Source organism: Pelodiscus sinensis, chromosome 3, assembly GCF_049634645.1.
Source record: "Pelodiscus sinensis isolate JC-2024 chromosome 3, ASM4963464v1, whole genome shotgun sequence".
NCBI lineage: Eukaryota > Metazoa > Chordata > Testudines > Trionychidae > Pelodiscus > Pelodiscus sinensis.
In genome coordinates, this window is record NC_134713.1 from 102,407,822 (window position 1) to 102,432,144 (window position 24,323).

Below are 24,323 nucleotides of genomic sequence, written 5' to 3' on the forward strand. Positions count from 1 at the left end.
AAAGACTTGCCGTACCATTTTTCTTGAAAGAAGAGTGGTTAACAATGCTGGTCTCTTGTCTAAATAGATATTTATTAATTTGTCTACAATTTTAAAGTTTGTTGACATGTTGCCAGAGAAATATAAACAGTTTCTGTCTCTAGTTTCAGAGGGGGACCTCGTGGCCAGGTACATCCCTTCAGACTGCTACTGACATTGTTAATACAGCCTTGTGTTCATTGGCCATTGCAGTTGATGGAATTTCCATCGACTATTTGATTAGTCGATAAGGGCGCTTCCACTTTGAAATATAGCAACAGCCCACCTGACTCTTGCTACATTTCAAAGGTGGAAGTACCAAGCAGTGTACAAGGTACTCTTGTACATTTCAAAGATTGAAATGTTGTGTGGACTCAGAGTCTCCCACTGGCCCCAAGCTCCATGTGGTGCTTCTGTTTTGAAATGCACGTGAATCCCAGGAGGGACTCTTGTACATTTCAAAGGTGGAACATCGTCACTGCACCCATGTCCCCTCCCATGGAGCTGGAACTGGGGGAGCCGGCTTTTAAGTCAGTTCCTCCAAGCAGCCCCACCTCTTTCCCTTCCTCCCCCCTTGCTGCCTCTTTCTAACAGAGGCAGCAAGAGGGAGAAAGTGACTAGTCAATTAGTTGTGCTTACATCCCTTGTTTCCATAAGGTGCTGGTCCTGGCTACAGGTTTCTGGCATTCCCAAGTTTTACCCTTTGATGGGTCGAAATTATTTTGCAACAACACAGAGAATACAGTGTGCATACTGAAATATTCCTGGGCAGTACTTTGTACATTGGGAGTTATGTTCCCTCTTAGTAACTAGAGTATATTTAGATCACACCTTTTTTATACATCCTCTTTTAAGCAGAGGTCATAGAATTTCTCAAGAAGGTCAAGACCTCATTTATGTTGCTAGCAATTTTTCTCTACAGCAGGGCCGTCTGCGTTGTCTGGGAAAACTCCAAGCAGTCATTTTGACTATTGCATCCAGGACTGCACATTAACTACAATATCACATTCCCTTGACACACCAGTCCCTTTCCCACTCCTTTGTTGTTTAACCTGTTGTCTCATCTGTTTAGCTAGTATGAAAACATAATTTGCATTAATCTTTACTGCTGGTGCACTTGACCTTTTGCATGCCAGAGAAAATCTTTGCCTTTTAACTTAAAGCTTAACACTAATATGATGCTTCAAAAGTGGCAGTAATAGAAAAAAAAGATTGAAACTTACTGTGAAGTAAATTTGGTGGAACCCATTGTGTGCAGGCCTCCCTCTGCCTTTGAGGTAGAGAGGCAATGTGGGACAGGGATGAGCTGCACTCTTCAAGGCTTCTGGCAGCAGGAAATCATGGTTTTGTGAGCAAAAATCAAGTTGAACAATTAATTTTTTGTGCCCTCTGATGTGTGAACTATTTTTTCCATTTGTTCTGCAGACAAGTTTTGCTGTAGCTAAATCTTCTTGATTTCTCCAATGATTGAAATGAAATATTCCTCAGCCCTGTCTTCAGCTCCTTCAGTTTAGAATGGGATGGTTTGTGTGGTTGGCTTTTGCAGTCAATGCAATGCCAGGAACTGTTCTGTGTACAAGGCTTACTTAACTGTAATATGTCAGGTCTTTTTGTTTTTGCAGAGCAAGTTATTGTGAGTTAACTACTCTTAATCTTACATACAAATAGGTCAATCCATCTCTTTTCCCTGAAAGAATCTATGTAATTTTGAAACCCTTTCTTGTTCCCCAACAGTTGTTTTGATAGGGCAGTTGAAGATTGGAGACAGTTCCATTGCGATCTCAATGACCTCACACAGTGGATCACAGAGGCTGATGGATTACTGGCTGATGCCCGCGCTCCAGATGGCAGCCTGGATTTGGAGACAGCTGGGCTGCATCAGCAGGTATGTGGTGTTCAGTCATAGAACAGGAAAGCTGACAAAGGCCAGCATGGATTTGAGCCAAAAGTAAATCTGCCTATGCATAAAATACATGTTTGAGATAGTGGTGGTTGTCTAAAGTTTTTCTGGAAAATATGCCTCTATGTAGCCTAAAATTGCTTTTCTCCTTGTAATTTCAGTCTTCTTAAATTGGATTATAAATGTTTTAATCAGGAGTTAGGAATCTTAGCCCTATTTTCTGTCTTGTATTTATTTTTTTTCCCTATATGAAGGTTAATTTGGGAATGTTTTGTAAATGTTACAATTAATATATACTGTATTCCTTAATTAATTTTAAATGCTTTTAAAATAATTAGTATATCTGTAATTGGACATTGCAGGATTTAATTTTCCATTATGAGTAGAAAGAAAAATCAGTTGTTTGTTTTTATAAAAATGTCTTGTGTAAAGACTGCAGGAAAAAAAATGCAACTTTACTTGCTTTAGGTTTTGCCTTTTTCAAATTTTGTTTTCCTGGTTCTGCTCATGTATCACCATAAAGCGGAAGCAATTTTTCTGTCAGCTAAAATCTTAGTCTAATTTTGTAAAAGCAAGAGGCTAAAGAATAACAATAAAATAAATCCAAAGTAACCAACAAAAAAACAAACAAGCCTAAAGAGGCTGCAGGTATCTATATTTTAGAAGTCCAAATGTTAAATACCTGTGTGTTACAGGAGAAATTTATGATCCACTGAGCATTGATTGTATTTGTTTCGGATGCTTAGTGTTAGGACTTTTCTTCTAGGGCATTTCCTTTATCTTTTTGGAAATCATCTTCAGCTCTGTTCTAGCTGCAAAGAGATCTGTTCTAATAATGTAAGCTTTTTCTGTCTGTTAGGGATATATAAAGGTTTGAGCCTGACTTTTTCTGACTTCTCTCAGTTGCCTGGATTTTTTGTGATATCCGCTGATCGTGCCAAAATTATCCTACCTAAAGTGTTAGGTTACGAATACAGTGTACATCCAGGTTCAGAGAAGAACTGGTGAAAAGTCTCTCAATGTGTGGGCAATATATTTTTTTTTTAAAAAAGAGGAAAAACGTAGCACTTAAAAACATGAGGCAAAAATATAGATGCTAATACTATTAACAATGTAAAAGTCTGTTCCTTTTCAATTGTATTCAATATCCTATTGGGCATTTCTCTTTTTTTAAATTATATTTATTAATAATGTGACCTAGACTTAATAACAAGTATTTAATCATTCATTTAAAGCTGCACATTATAGATAGAAGATAATTTTAAATTACCTTTTTAGGAAAATAATATGCAGCCAGGATGCATTCTCAATGTTACAAGCAATACATCAAAGTCAGTTTAGATCAATAATAAAATTCTGCTTGGTTTTCTTACTTATGACAGGAACTTGAAGAAGGAGTCAGCAGCCATCAGACCAGCTTTTCAACGCTGAACAGAACTGGGGAAGGAATCATACAGAAACTCTCCACTACAGATGGGAGCTTTCTACAGGAAAAACTGGCAGGGTTAAATAAACGCTGGAAAGCAATCATTGCTGAGATCATGGACAGACAACAGAGGTAATAAGTTAATCAGAAATGTGGGTGTCTCTGAGCAGATGTGTTTGAGAAAATCTTATTTAGAAGACTCCAGAGGAAGTATAGGATTCTATTGCACACCATCATTAGACTGAATTTTCCTGTCATTTAGACCCCATTTTTGAACTTCACCATAGAATTACTTCCTCATAAAGTCATCAACAATTGACAGCTCAGAATGTTAATGTTAACAGCTAACAAAAAAGCCCACCTCTTACCCCTCCCTACAGTTTTCTCTATTTAAAATGGCTTCACTGAAAAGCCAGGTTATTTGGAGAGACCACAGCAAGACTCAGCTAGTTCCACTGGGTGAGTTTGAAATGTAAGTGTATTTTTGCTGATCTTTAATTTTCATTAACCTGCATCTATTGTCTGAAATCCAAAAGCAATAATAATAGCGGACACAAAGACTTGAAAGCCTCATACACAAACATTTATTTATTTGTATAGACAGTCTCTAAATAAGACCTAAATCCGTTTGGAAGTACTATTGTAAATTTTGTGTAGAAGATCAAAGTTCAAGGGCAGTCTGAACTAAACATGTACATTTTCAGTATATCTGTGTGGGATATGAAATATCCCCATGTGTCATTTATTTTAATGGAAATTGTGAAACTAAATCCTCATAATGAATATTATTTTTGAGTTTTCTGAAATTAGTCTTTTCTGCTGCATACAGAATATAAACAAAATATTCTCAATTATTTTATTAGGCAAACCCTGACTTCATGTGCTACAAGAAAATGTCCTTTCCCAATATTTGTATGTGTAGAGCTTCTCCCGAATATTTTCACAGACAGTGGTCTTTTAATGGCTTATAGCATTATACCAATGGCCTTGGTAATTGTTGCAATTTGGTTTCGGGATGTCTTGGTTCATGCACACTTTTGCATTTGATATTTTATTCAGATTTCTGGAAAAATGTATTTGGAGATTTTTAAAGTAACATTTAAACTATGGTAATTTGAATGTGATTTGCCTTTCTGTGGCTCAGGGAAGAATCCTTTGATCAGCAAAACCAACTCTTGGTAACTGTCAGTTGTGTAAAACAGAGAGCTGCATGTCACATTGGGGATGTGTGGGAATGGCACATAGTATTCCCTGCTGTGGCAGTATGTCACATACCTCAATAGATTTTAGTATTTGAATGTGAATTTTGCCAACACCAGGCTTGCAGCAAATGCCTTCCTCAAAAAAACATGTATTATCTTCCACTTTTAATCAAGTTGTTTCCATTTGATTATGTGTATTGATTTGCTTCCTTTTGGTTTATCACCCACTGTGGGTTTTGTGGTTTTTAGATTGAAAGGAGAGAATCAGCAGCTAATGGACTACAGGAAGAAACTGGATGAATTTAGTTGCTGGTTGGAAAATGTAGAAAATTCCTTGGAAATGAGACCTACATTCAACCATGAACAACACCTGCAAGAATTAAAGGCAAGACAGATTAAAATGTGTATGAGTACATGTATGTTTTTCATCAATCCTGAATCTGCCATCGTCCAAATGTGGAAAAGGTTTAACCTCTGAAAAAAGGGTCTTGCTAGAGAGCTCCGATGGCCATGAGTTGGGTGACAGAAGGGCCTGTGGCTCGGAGTCCATCTGAGGTGGTGGCAACTGGGGCTGGGAAGGGGCGGGGCCAGCAGCAGACTGGCTGAGGCCAAGAGCCTGGCCGGAGATAGCAGCCACAGGCTGGCTGGGTTGGGCAGTCCTGCTAGAGCAGCAGCACATCTCCAGCGACCCCACAAGTAGCTTCCTGTCTCTGGTGTTGCTAGTGGAGGCATGGTCAGGCAGTTCTGCAGGCATGCTGCCTCCATCTCCCATCCCCAAGTGCAGACTCTGCAGCTCACAGCCTGTTGGCCTATGTCCGGAGGTACCTGAAAATGGAGATAGCATGTCTGCTTTCAGCAGAACCGCCTGGCCATGACTCTACCAGGAGCAGCAGAGATGGGAAATTGCTTGCAGAGGCCACAAGAGGTGAACGCCCACTCCCCATCTCGCACCCTGACCCCCTCCTAATGCCCCTGTCCAACACCCCCATTACTAAATCCTTCCATCTTAGTTAACCATCATTTTTAATTTACAGGCAGCCTCTGTTCCCTCAGCATGTTGGTAAAAAGGGCTTTACTGTAGTAGAGCCCTGCAAATCTATGGATATCTGCAGACTACGTTTGGGAATCAGATGCAGATGAAAATTTTGTATCCGTGCAAGGCTTTAATTATTACAGCTCTAGCTTGTGCTCTTTGGTTTGTTTTATTTTTTTCCTTCTAAATGCCCAAATATCAAAATCTTCAGTTAACTAAAACATTTATTTGAGTCTGTGTCTGTCTATGTATGTGTGCACTCATGCTTGCAAGCACAGTCCTCTTCAGTCTAAAGTGCTCTCTTGCCCTCTTTAGGGCTTAACGGTGGAAATGGAAATACAAGGGGAAAAACTGCAGTGGTTGAACAGAACTGAAGTTGAGGTACTTTCAGATAAAAAGATTGGTTTTCAAGAAAGAGAGAGAATTTCTGACACTTTAAGGACTGTCAATGTGAAGTGGAACAAGGTATGTATTTCCTTCATGTTGACTTTGTAGTCAGCATGTCTAGTACTTGACTCACATAGAGGCCTGTCCTCCTTTCCATACACGTGTGACTCTCACTAATGCTTTTGGTAGCTGTACCTCCAGGGAAGGCTAGACTCCATAGTGTAGAGCTGAAGTACTGTTCCAGATCTAAGTGTTAGTCATTTAAAATTGTTCAATCAGTATGAATTCTCCTTTGGTTTTGAGTCCTTCTGGTTGAACTGTCTTTCCTTCAAAGAACTTAGACTGAGAGAGATTTGTTTTTAAATAAACTGCAAAATATCAATGAAGTTGACATTTTCAGAATATCATTTTAGTAAGTAATTGATTGTCAATAATTATCATCACAGCAAATAATAAATAAAACCAAACTCTGTTTACATGGGGAAGTGTGGTGGGTCATGTCTTACCTAGATTCTCTATACTTACAGCTGGAGGAATTAGTAATTCCAATGAAATGTGACCTCTTTGGAGATTACCAGAAACTTGAGTAGTGTGACTAAGGTTGCGTGTGAAGATTGATGGAATAGTTTGATTGTGGGTCAAGGATCTGAGTATTTGGTTGGGGAAGAGAGAGTTGGTAGGTGTGGGGAGAAAGAAGAGATACCTGTATCTCTTGCTACCTCCTCAAACAAAGTAACCCTCTTTCTTTCCCCCAAATAATAATGTAACCAAATTTGATTGGCTCTAGTAGTTAGTAGATATACATTTTTTAAAAAACCTCACCTTGTATATTGGTACATCTTGCATGCCTCTGCTAATATCTCAAATAGCAGGCAATGTCACAGGTTGGGCACGTAGGCAGAAAAGATTGTCTCTGATCTATCTCTAAATTCTGTGCTGTCTGACTCAAACTTAATACAGACACACATGCATGTGTACACACATGTTAATGTGTGTCTAAGATATGTATATAAATGCTATCTGAGCACAAGGTGACATTATTTGTGATTATTAAATAATTTCTATGATGCCTTGTTTGCTGTCTAAAGAAATCTTAATTGTCAACATAGTCTTACTATTTTTGTATATTTTGTGATCAATATTTTAGCTATGTTAAGTTTTGCTGTAGCTGTTAAAAAGCAAACAGCCTTATGTTGTTTTGCCCCTTCTATGATGTGTTGTAGTTGTTTCAAGAGGTACCTGAGAGAGTGAGAGAACTCGAGGCTTATGTTCAGCAGCTCTATCCTGTGACACAGTCAAAGCTTTCTGGTAAGTGATGACGACTGAAAAAAAAAATTGTATTAATTTGGGTGAAGTGGAGATTATAATATGAAGGTTATTCTTCAAATAGTGTCCCCATGGGTGTGCCAATGCATGTCACAGTCTCTGGGTTTTAAAACCTGTTCAATGTGTAACAAGCTGGTTAGCAATCCTAACAAGAGCCGTCTAAAGTGCCTTGGGGAAATCTCATATAAAAGAAATGTTGCATCTGTAAAAACTTTTGTCCAGGGGCACAGAGAGAATGCAACATATGTCTAAGGGCTCTCCTGATGCAGGCTGCCCTATGCCCAGCTTTGGAGCTGGCATGGTCCAATACTGCATCCAGTGCTTCAGCTTGGGTACATAGTTCACTGGTGTCAACGGGCTCCTTCTGGTACCAATTCCCGTTATTGGTAACAGTGCAGACTGGACTGAGCAAATCTGACCAAGAGGCACTGGGCAAAGGATACTGCTTGAGCCTTGTGCCACTCTGAACTTGCAAAAGGGCCTACCCCTGGGAAATACCGCTCCCTGAAAGGACCCTCTACCAACTCCAAGAAGTAGTAAATGGCCCAAGTTGACAGCACAATCAATGCCCTCTTGGCACCATGTCAGAGCTGCCTTATACAAACTGCTATAAGGGCAAGGTTGAGCTGTATCTGCTTGTGGATTTTCTGTCCAAGCTTATTTCCTTGTTTCACTCTGGTCAAGACATGTACTTACAGGTTCTTTGTCCAAAGCCTCTTGTGATGGATGAGAACATAGTCTGCATCTGCAGACTGTCAGAGAGGCACTGGCCTCTTGCTTGAAGTGAAGCTATTCTGTAGGTCAGCCCAGTTGTTTGTTGCTCTCACAAGTTGTGTCTAGACTACATCCCTTTTTCAACAGGGGGTGTAAATTAGACACTTCAAAATTGCAAATGAAGCCGGGATTTAAATATCCCGCACTTCATTTGCATAATTGCATCATGGCACCATTTCGAAAAAGCACCATTTTGAAAGTAAAACTGTGGCCAAGATGCGGTTATTTTGAAAATGGCAGTCTAGACCGCAGTTTTACTTCAAAATAGTGCATTTTCAAAAGTGCCATGATGCGATTATGCAAATGAAGCATGGGATATTTAAATCCCTGCTTCATTTGCAATTTCGAAGTGTCTAATTTACACCCCCTGTTGAAAAAGAGATGTAGTCTACACACAGCCACAGACAGGATGAAAAGTTGTCCAGTGTTTGCCCAGACAATCGAATCTTTGATCACAGCTTGCATCTACTGTTATGAGCTTGTGAAGGGGTTCCAGCCAGCAGTTGTGATGGATTACACAGCTAGGGTGCAGGTGTCCTCAGTAGCCTTCCTTGCGCAGATGTCAGTTGAAGAAATTTGTCAAGCCGCAACCTCAAGATGGGGCTGGCATTGCCAGAGCACTTCCCCAATCTGCACGACCATAAACTCTGAACCTACCTCCAAGGATTCTGTTTGTGACTGCTCTACAGTACTATCGACATGAGCAAGCTCTTGAGAAAAAGTTACCCACTTTTTTGTATCTATTGTTCTTTGAGATGTGATGCTCGTGTCTCCAAGACTTGCCCTCCTGCCCCTCTGTTGCAGTTATCTTTAAGAAGAAACAGAGAGTGCATAGGGCTGGCAATGCATAATATAATGTGCCATTGCAGCTATTACAAAGGCAAAAATCCCAAACTGTGCACCTAGGAGCATGCACAACTACAAAGGAATGGACATGAGCAATACATCTCAAAAAACAACAGTAATGATACAGAAAGGTAGATAATTTTTTTCTTCAAGCTGTCTAGTCCATATCTGTATTCCACTGTCCTCCCTCATTCCTTTCTGCTGCATGTCATCTCTGATTACTGGTGGGAAATGAACTTGTGGTTGCTGTATTCTGCCCTTTATCTTCTCACTCAAATGCATAAGTCAGGGTTCATATGTGGACCAGGTGCCACAGTGCTTTCACCATTCTCATTCTCATAGGGGCATGCTTACCTATAGTGGAATATAGATAGGGCCTATACATCTCAAAGGTCTTCCAATTACTATAAGATAAGTAACTTACCTTAGAGAATGGATCTGTTGTTTCCTTTCCTGCCCAACTGGAATCAAGATGTATATGTCCATGTGCGCTCTGTTTTGGACTTGACATTTTTAGTTCAGCTAGTTATTACATCTCTAGCAATGATGATTCAAGTTTAATTTTTACAACATTTCCTTTTTTGGAAGTCATTGTTTTATAATGAATATGAATTATTGGGTCAAACTTTATTGGCATAAAAGCAAGTGACATGCATTTTGTTTTCTCTCTCTTTTTGTGCGATGTCAAGGTGCTTCAGATACCAGTCTTGATATTCTTTCTCTGTAGATATTGGAGTGAATTTGTAGATCTTTCAGAAAATGACATTTTTATAGTAGTCACCCATATTGCTTTGGAGTTGATTATTTTTGTAAATATTAAGGAAAGAAAATTTTTAAAAATTCTGAGTGTATTTATTGTTTTAGCTCATCCCGCTGTCCAAAACGTGGTGCTACTGTCATCTTCCTTTGAAGCTCCAGTACAGACTCAGCAGGTTTTGGAACTTTCTGCACCTGCTGATCTGGATAAAACAACAACAGAACTGGCTGATTGGCTGGTATTGATTGACCAGATGCTCAAGTCAAACATAGTCACTGTGGGAAATGTGGAAGAGATCAATCGGACAATTGCACGAATGAAAGTATGTGTCACTGAGAGGCCAGTAGTTTTAATAACACAAACCAACTTTAGTATTTTTTTAAATTTCCATTTATTCTGTGGAGAAGAAATAAAGATAAATCATTATACCTTACTGCAGTTAGTATAGTATTAGTTGAAAATTACTGCTATTTGAGAAAATAAAAATCTGCTGTGTATACCGTAGTTGAACATTTTTCTGTTTTCCATGTTAAGCCCTTCATCCTACATCTTCAGGGCCAATACTGTTTTTATGTCTAAACATTTTGGTATGGGGAAGAACTGTTGTAGATAGACTGTATATGTGTAGGGACATTACCGATATCCTTTGCTGGTATATGCCTTGGGTTGAAAGTCAGTAAGTCAGTTTTTGGTAAGTGTAGAAAGCTATGTTCATTATCTATGTACTATAAGGATTTTTTAGATGACATTATAATGCAAATTAATTTATTTCCAGTTAACTTTAAATAAAAATTGTTGTAAACTAATGTTTGTTCCTGATCATAGTTCACCCACGGCCAAGCCAGGACTAGGTATAGATGTCTGTGAGTGTCTACATTAGCATTTATGATCATTTATTTAACTTATATGAATTGGAAATCAATCAGCATGAGTTACAACATGACCAAAAACCACGGCCTAGGCAAACCCTAAGCAACTGTTTGTATTTGGACTTTTAATGTCAGAATTTTTCAAAGAAGAAATCAGCATATGGTAACTTTAGAGACGTTATGCTTTCTTCTAACTTCATAGCATTCATTACGTGTGGGGATAGTAATTAGCAATTGACAAAATCACGCAATGCTTGCATTTTTGGATACAATACATTTTTGATTGTCAGGCTGATTTTTCTTTTGTCCCTTTAAAAATGATTATTACTTAGTAATATCCTTGTGATAGTCATATCGTTGTAAGAAGAAACCCTTCTTACTTTATAGTAAGAAACTAATTTACAAACAAGAAAATAAGAGCCAAAAATATTATGCAGCACTTCCAATGAATGTATAGTTCACATAGATGAATCTTCAATAATAGCCAATTAAAATAAAGTAGCTTTATGAGATTGTGACACTGAAAGTGTTCTATTTGTAAAATAGAGATGGGAACAACTATGTAGAAGTACAATCTGTTTTAACTTCATAACTGCATGCAGTCCAGAAAATACGTTACAATTTGTATTTTCTAATTAAAAAAAATACTGTATTGATTCTTACAGATCACAAAGGAGGATTTAGAACAGCGCCATCCACAGCTGGATTCTGTGTTTACTTTGGCTCAAAATTTGAAAAATAAAACTTCCAGTTCAGATGTTAGGACAGTGATCACAGAAAAATGTAAGTTTTCCCTCATATTTTTTGCAAACATAATCAATTTTTCATTATAATAAATGATTTTCTTTCCTAATAAACTATGAACATTTCCGCTAATATTAGCAGATGAAGTTATACACACATAGGATATAGCTGCCAAAACAGTCAAATGACTTTGTTTCCCAGTGTTATTTAAAAACACAATTTTGCTGCTGCTTCACTGTTTATTTCTTCAGTCGAGGGGGAGAGGTATCTTGGGTAGGTCAATATAAAGTGGCTCACGAAAGGCTTGAAAACAGCTTGCAAAATCCTTCCTGCTTATTCCAGTCGTCATATTCAAGTAGTATAATAATAATAATGAATTGTTTACTTCATTATCATTGTGAACTGCTGTGTTCAGTGCTTTTTATTTGAGAGCAATGTAGACTGTGCTAATGTTTTTGTCTCTGTTGGGTTTGGAGTATATATAAAATAAAGCCAAGAGTTGATAATTGAGTTGTGTGCTGAAAGTGGAAAGAATCTTTAATAGAGATGAAGAGTGGAAAGTTAAATTGAGCATGTAATGGGAGGAAAGTCTTAACTATAATATGGAAAGGATATTTCTTATCTGTAATAATAATATTCCATAAAAACTTCAGAGAGAACGACTTGGCCCTGTATTTTTAAAGCTATTTAGTCATTGCCGTACTCAGTGTTTCAATGCTTAACTGACTTAGAGACTAAATCTCATTTTCAAAAGGGAGGTAGGCAGTTAAGAACCTAAATCCAATTTACAATCCCTTTTGAAAATGAGATTTATACATTCAGTCAGTTAGGCATTGCAGTGATGGGTGCCACAATGCCTATATACTTGCAAAAGCTTCAGAGGGGTAGCTGAGTTCGTGTTCTTTAAGTTTTTCCAGTTACAGACTAATAGTCTAGCAGCACCTTAAAGACTAACCAAACAGAAAGATGGCATCATGAGCTTTTGTGGGCACAACCCACTTCTCTAGATGAAATACTTTTTTACATGCTTTCAGAAATCTGAGGTCTGAGTTAAATGGATAGCCAGTGTAGATAGTTGTCTCAGGATTTTTTTCATCCAGCTTTGCAGAGAACATCTGAATGGTTTGGAGATTCTCCTCTGCAGGTTGCTAGCCGGTGAAGAACGTTACAGCTGGTTTCCCTCCTGCTGTTGTTGCTTCTCCTATATCAATGAAATAATTGATTTTTTTTTTCATCAGCAACTGCTGTTTGCATTGGAACCTAACATTTATCCAATATAGTAGTTTTTCTCTATTTGCTGCGAGAGGTGCTGGAGCTCTTTTTCATAGCTCTAATTTAGCACTGAAATTATTCCTGAAATCATCCTGAAGCTGCCTGTCAGATTGAAGTTGATGACCTTAGTACATTTATACGCCAACACAATAGCTTTTTCTGGTGTAAGTCATTGTCAGCATTCTTCAGTGAGAGACTCATGAAGCTGAGTGTAGCATTTTTTTTAAACTGGAAAAGGATGAGTAAAGAGGCCCTCATTCTGATAAGAGACCTCTTATGGTTTAGAATACTTGAAAATAATTTATGAGAAATTGGAATGTCCCTTAGGACTATGGATACTATTGATTACAAAGGTGATAAAGTAACCTGATGTTTCAGTACTGAAGGAAATGGTAAGTGATATAATAGAATTGCCATGTCATTTAGAAATTGTGATGATACCGTCAAACTTTAAGTAATCTGTTTGGTTGACTTTGACAGTGGTTTGCTTATCCATGCACAGAAAGTTTTTAAATCTAAAGTCCGTAGAAGCCCTATTCTATTTGGAAGAAATTTTATTTTAAAAATAGTAATAAAACATGCCTCGTGTATGCAAGACATGAGAAGTAATTCTTTTGCTCTGCCCTAATTAGGCCTCAGCTGGAGTATTGAGTCCCCGTTTCAGGAAAACTATGGACAAATTAGAGAAGGACCTGAAAAGAGCAACAAAAATGATTATAGGTCTAAAAAACATGACCTATGAGTGAAGATTTAAAAAAATTGTTTGTTTAGTCTGAAAAAGAAAAGCCTGAGAAGGGACATAACAGCTTTCAAGTACTTAAAGAGTGTTACAAGGAGAAGAGGGAAATTATTTTCCTTAACCTCTGATAAGACAAGAAGGAGTGATCTTAAAATACAGGAAGGGAGGTTTAGGCTGGACATTAGGATAAAATACCTGACTGTTAGGGTGGTTAAGCACTGGAATAAATTGTCTAGAGAGGTTGTGGAATCTCCATTGTTGGAGATTTTTAAGAGTAGGTTAGACAAACACCTTTCAGGTAGTGCAGGGGACAGGACTTGATGACCTCTTGTGGTTCCTCCCAGCTCTAGTATTCTATGATTCTATGTAGATAAGTAACCCATACCATACCATCAATAGTGAAGTAAAACTCTCCATGGATTTTTTTTTTCCAAAATTCTGCTTAAATATTCTGTGTGGCAAGTTGTTCCTGACTAGAGGCTTTCTTTATATTATGAGTTGGTAATTAGTACTTAAAGTCAAATCAAGGAGACTTATTTGTATCAGCAAGGTGGACAGGATTTGAATCTGTTCAGGAGAGAGAGGTCTCCTCGTCATTAAGAATTCAACCAAGTTGTGTGCAAATCTAATTGAGCCGCTCTGTAACTTTGGCTGGTTTAATTGGTAATGCTTACCTCTGTGTAGTTTTACTCTAAAAGCAAAGGAAAATGATGATTTGTCAGAATTCTAGACTAATAGGACATTTTGTAATTTCACAGTGGGGAAATCTGATTTGTTTTACATTTTCTTAGTTAATCTTTCCATCTAGTAACAGCGTTATTTGTTATTACCACTTCAAACTTTCAGCATAGCTAAATCTCCTCGCAGATCTTGAACTAATAATACTAAATTAAGAGGAAATACATTGTAATGAATGATTATTGTATCTTATTGTAAAAACTACTTATGCCAGGACTGACCTAGAACCTTTTTGGTATATTAGTGTACATTAGAGTTGTTATATTTTTTCTTTTGGGTGACATTTCTATATGGGGAAAAATCCTAGTGTAGAGGGTTATACTACAATTAAATGTTTTGATTGGTGTAGCTTATTACAGTCAAGAGGCCAAGTTATGCTGTCACAAGCATGTTTCTGCAGGTGTAAGCTGTGTCTTTGCTAGGGAGAATTAGCCAGCTATCAATGGCAATGCCATAACATTTTTCTGATGTAGATGTGGTATTATACTCATACTTTATTATTTTGTATATAATTATAATGTAATTTTATACAAATGAATAAAGTCATCTTAACTTTGTTCCTTATTGTTTACCCATCAGCTAATCTGTATATCCACTTCTCCTTTTTCTCTTATCTCTGATATTCAGCAGAAATATTTTTATGGGTCTTGCAGCAGTTCTGTATGCAAATGGTTTGCTTTATTTCTGGTGGTCACAGGAAGCAATAGACAATGAAGTAATGGCTAGTGGATGTAACTTTCTGCAATCTCCTCTGCAGTGGAAAAGGTCAAGAACCAATGGGACAGTACTCAGCATGGTGTGGAAGTACGGCAGCAGCAGCTAAAATACATGCTTTCTGACAGCATACATTGGGATGAGCAGAGGAAAGAAATGGAACAGCTCATAGAACAGAATGAGATCCGTTTGCACACACTTCTTCAAGCTCCTAAAGAGACACTTATCAAACAGATTTCTGAAAACAAAGTAAGATCTTGTTCATGCGTCATCATTCCTTCCTTAGGCTGTATGCCTTGATTGGGTCAATCATACGTCTTCTCTGACTTAGAAGTATATGATTCAGTATTGATAACAATCTTTTGACAGGTTCTCTGTGCTTGTTTGAATATATACTTATCAGTTTGTATGCAAGTATATAGTCTAAATAGCCATGTTTATTTTTGTTCAGAATTCCTAAGACTCTTGTTCGGGGAAGAGAAGTGAGTGTATGGTCTATGCGCATGTATATATGTTTATATAACTGATATATTTATAGCACATTCACTTATTATCTCCATCTAATACATTTCCGTACTTAAGCATAGGATTAATGCAGCATCAAGCTTGTCATATGGTCACTGAACATAGTGCATGTTATTTCACAGTTACTTCTTAACCCTACTGGTGTCAGTGGACATGAGTATTAAATATGGGTTAGCTTATTCCAAATTTGATCTGAGCTGTCAACCAAGATGTGACCTGCAAGCCCCTTTAAGGCAGGGCTGCTCAGTTTTGGAAGCCCCAGGGGACGCAATGATACCCACACAACATGCTGAGGACCACAACTTAAGCACGGTTGTAAATATATGCAAATAGTTTCTTTCACACTGACGAGCATGAATACAAAGCTTAAGGCAAGACTACACAACATACAGGCCCCATTTTAGTGCTGATATTGATAAAATGCAATATTTACCGGATTTCTAACCATATGACAGCACTTTTAATGAGCAACGACAGTTCAGCAATTTAACTACTAAAACACATATCAACAGAAGACTGTTATATTGATTACTACCCAAGCCCCAGCTCCAGCACAGACCTTTCTCACCCTAGCCTCACTGCCTGGCTCCACTGCCACCTCACTGTCTCCACTGCCTTGCCACGTGCCTCTGGCCTGCCCCCCAGCAGCTCCTGCTCATGTGCCAACGTGGCCTGGCTCGGGGAGGCACTGCCACTGTGGCAGATGCGGCAGGTGTGCTTTGCTGCTGCCTTTTGCCACCTCCCCCCCGGTTGGCTGGCAGCTCCCACACATGCGCAGACACGGCTCCGCTCGCTGTGCAGATGCGGCAGGCGTGCTGTGCTCTGGCTTTTGCCTCTCTCCCCACCTGCTGGCCAGCAGCTCCTGCGCACGAGGCTTGGCTCAAAGCTGCGCAGCTTGGTGCTTGGCTCAGTGCTGCTGCTGGGGTCCCAGCAAAGGTGCCCCGTGGGCCACATGCGACCCACGGGCCGCGTGTTGAGTCTCCCTGCTTTAAGGCAGTGCTTTATAACTTTGGGGTAATTACCTCAAGGGGTAATTTGGCACATTTCAGAGGGTAATAAGTTTAAAATACAATAGGTGTTTAATTTTGTTGAACATAGCGTATGAGAAAATGGAATACAATAAAAATGATTAATTTTAATTTTCTTTTTGCCATTTTAAAAGTAGGAGGGGTAATCTGGTTTATTGGTTAAGCTTAAGGGGTAACAGTGCCAAAGACGTCCCGCCGCTCCCGTCCTCCGGGGCAAGAAAAGCCCCGTTCGTAACTGCGGATCCGACATAAGTCGGATCCGCGTAACTCTGGGACTGCCTGTATATCATTCCCAGTAAAGAGAACAGGCCTACAAATCCTAAAGAAAAATGCCAAACTCTCTGATTTTAATGGCGAAAGGTGTACGTTTAATATTACTTTAGAGGTTTTACTTGGAACACTGTACTAGAAAAATTATATGAGGCAGACTTTTTGAAAAATATTTCTACTTTGAAGTTCATCTTTATTTTTACTTTTGTATTTTGCTTACCATCAGCAAAGATGGGCAGTGAAATGCAGACTAGAACTTACGTAATTCCTTGGGTTCTTTGGCAAATGTTTTCTTTCTCGTTTCTGTTTGAATAGTATATTATTGACTATTGAAATGTACAGTTCTCTGATAATAGGGGATTTACCTCAGACAAGCAAATCTACTTATAAACATGTTTTACAGTTAGTCAGTAAGTAACAATTCAAAATATGAGGAATCAGACTTTTATTTTAATTTGCTCTGATGCCTTGTTTATTTTCACTAACTTTACTTGTTTTGGAATTTCTCCTTAGCTGCTAATACAAGAATTGCTTAAAGGGGACATCACTGTGGCTGCATTCAATGACCTCTCTAATAAACTTCTTCGGGACTACTGTGATGATGACACAAGGAAAGTGAAGGAAATCACTGACCACTTAAACATATCTTGGATAAACCTGAATCAAAGGTAACTTCAAGGCTCTGTTTGCTGTTTTCAATAGTCAAAATATTGGGCATAAACTCATGGATATGAGAGGCTCTCATCGGTCATCTGTTCTTTTTTTTTACAGCATGCAAGTTTATCACAGTTCAGTAGTCACACACATTAGAGTAGATCTGGTTTTGAGTATTTCTTTTGATGTGAGCTTCCTCAACTGATCCAGGGAGATTTTCTCTGTACACCTATTGAACATCTTGTCAATACATGAATTCTGATGTCACAATTTTCCTTTATTCAGTCTCACATCATTGTCCATAGCCATTCCTCTCTGTAGCTCCTTGAACAATTTTTTTCCCTTCATTAAGATCCATACCTTTTGGATATTTTTTAATAGTTTCAGAGTTTCCTTTTTTGGGAGTTTTTAAGTATTCAGTTGACTCTTCTAAAATATGTGAATTCCTACAAACCTCTTCATATCTTGATGATCCTTTTTCGGAAGTGCCTCTTGTTGTTTTTGGGGGTTCTATCCCATATGTGGTACTCTTCATTTTTCAACCTGAATAAGTAACTTGAGGAGCTGTAAGAACAGTAAATTATTCTTCTTCTGAAATTTACTTATTTCCACTCATTGGTAAAGATTTGAGGGCTCAAAGTCTTTAAGTAAAAATATAGTTCTGCACATATGTGCATAGTACTATTGTGTGAAAGGCAATCAAATCTCTATTTAGATCCTGTTTTATATTTTTAATAGCTGATAGACAAATGATTTAAGAAGAGTATATGACTGATATTAATAGTGTTACCAAAAGATTTTAAAAAAGACAAAAAATTGTCTTATCCAACAATTTAATATGGATCCAACAGGAAATTTAACGATGTTTTCAGGGGGAAAATTCAGAGTTTTTGAAAGTCTTTTTTGAAATAATGTCGACCAATGAAACTGCTTTTAGTAGATGAAAATGAAAGAGATGAGCTAGAGAAATGGCTTATGGAAGTTGCATAAGTGACATTATGCGCTTTGGAGGGAGAGGAATAGGTGACTGCCGTGGCATGCAGTTAATGTCAGAGGTAATTAAGAAAGCACTGTATACAATCTTGTTACTCTTTGTGGGAGGCAAAATATACCTTGGTTCTTTGCGCTTTTGATGTGGCAAGAAGCATACACAAAAGCTCTCCTGGTTGTTTCCAGAGATGACAGCTGAAATGGTGTGAAACTTTGTAGCTCGTCCTGAGTGATGTTTTGAGAGAGAAAGAGAAAATAAATAAAAGTGCATCCCTCTTTGGCTGTGTCTTGAGATAGAGGCTGAAATTTTCAATGGAGTTTGAAAACTTACTGAAGTTCTTTGGGATTTGGGCACCTAAGCCTCTGTGGATCCAGACACATTGTGGGGAAAAGGTTTTTGTTTGACAGAGTTTCTCAGTCCCCCCCCCCTTCTTCTCCCCCCCCCCCCCCCCCCCCCGCAGTGTGGACCATATAATACTATTGAGGATGTCTCATGGATCAGTTCCTTAGAAGTCTCATTGACATTACGATATGGATTTTGGGTCATCCCTCTGACCATTGCTGTGATTGCCCATACGAAAAAAGAATGGAAGTAAAAATCTGAGCTTTTGTATGTGATTGACACCCAAGGCTATATACTGTACAATCTGGGATTTAATTCACATGGGGCATTGGTGGGGGAGAGAGAGTTTGGTGCACAAAGTTTAGTGCTATGACTTATGCTTTAAAGATTTATGTGTATAATATAATTTTAGAAGTGCTACGTAGTCTGTTCTAGCAATATCCATGCAAAGAGAAACCAGGAAGGTTCTTTAGTTACGTTAGCAGGAAGACTCGTGGTTCTGAATAGCATCACAATACAGCTGTAAAACATAATTCCAGCAGAACTTTAAATTTTAAACAGCTCATTTTAAAGCCATTGACATTAAAGAGATTTAGTTCTCTAGTTTGTGGTGTAAATTGGATATGTGGTTAATAACATTTTTATACTCAAGGGCTAAAACTATGGTAATTCATCAGTATCCTCACAGCCTCAATAATAGATTACATTCCATGTCCTCAGCATCCTAGTTGTTTCTTCCTGATGCATTCTCTCCCCTGCACCCACATTTCTACATATTGCAGGGTATTTTAGTTTGCAGCTGAAAAACAAGTTGATGGAATTCAATGGGCTGGGAAGAACCTAAAATTAAAAGGAGAATAAATTCAATCTTGATCATGACTTTACTGGTAGAATTCACACATTTTTTTTTTGCTATGCACTTTTTGAGTCCAATGTCACTTTCTGCAGTTTTTTGGAAGTCTGGAGATCATCCACAATCTTGGAAGACCATTGTCAGAGTATCTATCGTTTCATGACCGGATTTGGACTCCCTTTGAACGAGGCTTGCAAAATCTTGTTTGTTATGAAAGGTGGTTACAAATGTAGTGTAGAGTTCTCTTTTTTTTCCCTCTTAGTTTTTGGATTTGCCATCTGTGAGAATGAAATGACCCAAGACCTAGTCTATACTTACATGAAGATCAATGCTCAAGTGATTGATCTGTCAGGGTTCAAGTAAGGATCCGCTAAATTGAACGCTGAGGGTGCCCCTGTCAACTCTGTACTCCATGAGGATGTGTGGAGTAAGAGAAGTCAATGGAGGAGTTTCTCCTGTTGACCTCTTGCAGTGGGGCCACCCCAGAAATTCAGTTTAAGGTACGTTGTCTAGGGATGTAAGGAAGTAGTTGATTGGTTGATTAAGCAATAAGCTAAAGCTTATCGGTTAATGCTGTCAATTACACGTGTTTAAATACAGAGCCGCAGCAGGGGCACTTCAAATGTAGTAAGGGTCCAGGACCAAACTCTGCTGCGGCTTTGCAATTTAAAACACAGTAGGAGCTGGGAAGCCTAACCATTCCCCCCTGCTCTCCCGGCTCACACACACACACCTTGGCTCCTACTGTGTTTTTAAATTGCAGAGCCACAGCAGGGTTTGGTCCCAGAGCCAGAGGGAGCCAAGACTAAGCCGGGATGCCTTCCCTTATCAATTAATCGAGCAGTCGATAAAAATTCTGTCAACTACTCAATTAGTAAATTAACCACATTTCAACATCCCTAACGGTGACTCCAGCTATAAAATTCTTGTAGATGGAGTTGTGTGTCTTAAATCAAATTTCTCCTCAAGTATAGACCTGGCCTAAAGTCTTTTCTATAACAATGTGGTTTACTGCTAGGTCATCGCACAAATCCTAGTTTTTCTCCTAACTGGCAAATGGAAAACTCTCAGGTTACCCACATCAACATTCTCAAACAATTGCTGTAGTGTTCATGCTGTTAGAATATGTGGAGGCATACTTAATAGCGCGTCTTTCGGCTTTCCTTCAAATAGCTTGAAGATTATAGGGAATAATAACAGGACTGCATTCTTTCCCTCAATTTCAAACAAGCAGGAAGTTTGAGATACTAAAACTTAGTGCAGCAGCCATCATTCCTAAGTGATAAAATTAAGAGCAGTGTTCAGCTCATCACCGGTGCTTAGGCTTACAGATCCAGATCAGTTTTCTTGGTTTATCCTTTGAAATTCCATCTTGTATTCCCACACATAGATGGAATACAAGCTGTCAGGAACAGTATCCCTGATGATGCCATAGCACAACTGGTGGCTGAGCTCTGTGACGTTATCCTCACACACAACTATTTCAGATTCGGTGACAATATATACCTCCAAACCAGTGGCACTGCTATGGGCACCCGCATGGCCCTACAATATGCCAACATTTTTATAGCTGACCTGGAACAACGCTTCCTCAGCTCTCGTCCAGTAACGCCCTTTCTCTACCTATGCTACATTGATGACATCTTCATCATCTGGACCCATGAGAAGGAGACTCTGGAAGAATTCCACCATGATTTCAACAGCTTCCACCCCACTATCAACCTCAGCTTGGACCAGTCTACACAAGAGATCCACTTCGTGGACACCACGGTGCAAATAAGTGAGGATCACATAAACACCACCCTATACAGGAAACCTACCGACTGCTGTGCCTACCTTCATGCCTCCATCTTCCATCCTGGACACACCGCACAATCCATTGTCTACAGCCAAGCACTAAGGTACAACCGCATTTGCTCCAACCCCTCAGACAGAGACCAACACCTACAAGATCTTCACCAAGCATTCTTGAAACTATGATACCCACACGATGAAGTGAGGAAACAGATTAACAGAGCCAGACATGTATCCAGAAGCCTCCTGCTACAAGACAAGCCCAAGAAAGAAACCAACAGAACACCACTTTCCATCGCCTACAGTCTTCAGCTAAAACCTCTCCAAAGCATCATCCGTGATCTACAACCCATCCTGGACAATGATCCCTCACTTTCACAGGGCTTGGGAGGCAGGCCAGTCTTCTCAGGCAGACAACCCGCCATCCTGAAGCAAATTCTCACCAGCAACTATACACTGCACCATAGTAACTCTAACTCAGGAACCAATCCATGCAATAAACCTTGGTGCCAACTCTGCCCTCATATCTGTGCTAGCGACACCATCACAAGACCTAACCAGATCAGCCACACCATCACTGGTTCATTCACCTGCACATCTACCAATATAATATATGCCATCATGTGCCAGCAATGCCCCTCTGCTATATACATCGGCCAAAGTGGACCGTCCCTACGTAAAAGAATAAATGGACACAAATCAGATATTAGGAATGGCAATATACAAAAACCTGTAGGAGAACACTTCAGTCTCCCTGGACGCACAGTATCAGATTTAAAGGTAGCCATCCTGCAGCAAAAAAACTTAAAAGACCAGACTTCAAAGAGAAACTGCTGAGTTACGGTACACCTGCAAATTTGACACCATCACCTTAGGATTAAACAAAGACTGTGAAAAGCTAGCCAAGTACAAAAGCAGTTTTTCCTCTCTTGGTGATACCTCCTCATCAGCTGCTAGAAGTGGGCCTTGACTGAATTAACCTTGTCATCTCCAGCCTGATACTGGCCTGCATATTTATACCTGCCTCTGGAAATTTCCACTACATGCATCTGACGAAGTGGGTCTTTGCCCACGAAAGCTTATGCTCCAATAAATCTGTTAGTCTATAAGGTGCCACAGGACTCCTTGTCGCCTTTGAAATTTGTCTATTTGAAAGCCACCTTAATTTGCAGCCTTTTCTTCCAGTTCTCATTGCTATTTTACCTTTAAATTTATTCCCTTGCCTGGGAAATAAATCCTTACAGAAGGAAATGATTTTGAAGTCAAGACTTCCTAATTGCTTTGATACCTTAATTTCTTACTCTGTGCTAAGGTACATGGCTTTAATTTTAGAGGGTGTTTTGTATTTTTAGGCCTCATTTATCAGCACCCCATCTTTTGAATTAATTGTCCATTATTATTTCTTCAACAGGAGAATAAATGTTCAGGCATGTTCCCACCAGATCTAGAGCCAGAAGCATTAAAGCCACAGAGGCTTTTAAAGGCTTCTGCTCTGTCAATAGTTTATATTAGCAGAAGCTAGCAATTGGAGTGTTTAGGAACCACATAGTTTCTCAAAGATGGGAATTATTCAAGCAATATTTCTTGATAGTTATAAAATATGGTTTAGACTTGTGCTTGAATGACAAGTATTTTGTACACCACCACTGAACTTAACCATGTCAGTTACACGATCAAGGGCTCATATTCCAGTATGTCCAGCAATGTGATATATGCCATCATGTACCAGCAATGTCCCTCTGCGATGTATGCAGGCAGTCCCCGGGTTACGTACAAGATAGGGACTATAGGTTTGTTCTTAAGTTGAATTTGTACGTAACTCGGAACTGGCTCCAGATTCAGCTGCTGCTGCTGAAACTGACCAGGGGCTGACTACAGGAAGCCCAAGGCAGAGTTGCTCTGCCCCCAGCTTCCTGGAAAAAGCCACTGATCAGTTTCAACAGCGGCTGAATCTGGAGCCTGGGACAGAACAGCTGGGGCGCTGCTGGGTAGGTCCCCCCAGGACCAACCCGGCAGCACCCCAGCTGCTCTACCCCAGGCGTCCACAACAAAAGCCTGGTCTGCTGGCGGGGCGCACTAGCTGCGGCCGTCCCTCCCCCCCCCAGCAGACCCAGGGAGACCCGGAGGAAAGCTGCGGAGGCGGCGGGGTCCCGCGCCTCTGCGGCTTTGCTCCGGGTGTCCCTGGTCTGCTCGGGGTGTCCCTGGTCTGCTGGGAAGGCTCCCCAGCAGACCATGGACACCCCGAGCAAAGACACAGAGGTGGCGGGGTCCCGTGCCTCTGCGGCTTTGCTCCGGAGCAAAGCCGCGGAGGCGGGGACCCCGCTGCCTCTGCGGCTTTGCTCGGGGTGTCCCTGGTCTGCTGGGGACCCCCCCCCCAGCAGACCAGGTACACCCGGAGCAGCTTTTCTCGCACCGGAGGACGCGGTGGCGGGACCACTGCGTGTCTGGGTGGTCCCGCCACCACGAGTTCTGGGGTGAGAAAAGTCCCATTCGTAAGTGCGGATCCGGGGACTGCCTGTATTGGACAAACTGCTTAGTCACTTCACTGAAGAATTAATGCCCACAAATCAGACATCAGACATCTCCACACAGAAAAACCTGTTAGTCAACATTTTAATCTAACTGGCCATTCCCTTAAAGATCTGAAAAAATGTGTCTTACTTCAAAGTGACTTTAACACCAGATTACAGAGGGAGACTTCAGAACTTTTATTTATGCTTAAATTCCACACATTGCAAATGGGCCTTAATGAAGATTCTATTTACCTTACACATTACAAAGACAACCTCCCCGCCTTTTGATATTCATAGTAACTCCAGATTAGCCACTTACTGATTTACAATAAGTTATTTCCTTCTTTCTTGCCTCCACCTTCTGTTCTAGTAGCTGATTTGTTAGTTTATAGTCTGTTTACTTTTTTCATTGTATTCCTTTGTTATATTTGGTCATGCCAATTCACTTTCAGAATATGATCTGAATAAGTGGGTCTGCCTCACGAAAGCTCATCACCTAATAAGCTATCTTGTTAGCCTTTAAAATGCTACATTATTTTTTTTCCCTTTTGTTTGACCAAGATCAGACTTACACGGCTACCTCTCTATTAGAATTATTTCACATTTAT

At 39.6% G+C, this 24,323-nt stretch overlaps 1 protein-coding gene across 10 annotated transcripts in view; it reads left to right on the plus strand.

Annotated features, from left to right (window-relative positions):
• Window positions 1–24,323, plus strand: part of UTRN (utrophin) — a 569,920-nt gene that overhangs the window by 240,439 nt on the left and 305,158 nt on the right. For all 10 annotated transcript variants that reach the window (XM_075924350.1, XM_075924351.1, XM_075924354.1 and 7 more), the window contains 9 exons: window positions 1,753–1,903; window positions 3,301–3,476; window positions 4,796–4,931; window positions 5,895–6,044; window positions 7,190–7,274; window positions 9,777–9,991; window positions 11,204–11,321; window positions 14,789–14,994; window positions 17,082–17,236. In XM_075924350.1, the coding sequence (XP_075780465.1) occupies window positions 1,753–1,903; window positions 3,301–3,476; window positions 4,796–4,931; window positions 5,895–6,044; window positions 7,190–7,274; window positions 9,777–9,991; window positions 11,204–11,321; window positions 14,789–14,994; window positions 17,082–17,236 (1,392 nt within the window). The remainder of the gene's footprint in view (window positions 1–1,752; window positions 1,904–3,300; window positions 3,477–4,795; window positions 4,932–5,894; window positions 6,045–7,189; window positions 7,275–9,776; window positions 9,992–11,203; window positions 11,322–14,788; window positions 14,995–17,081; window positions 17,237–24,323) is intronic.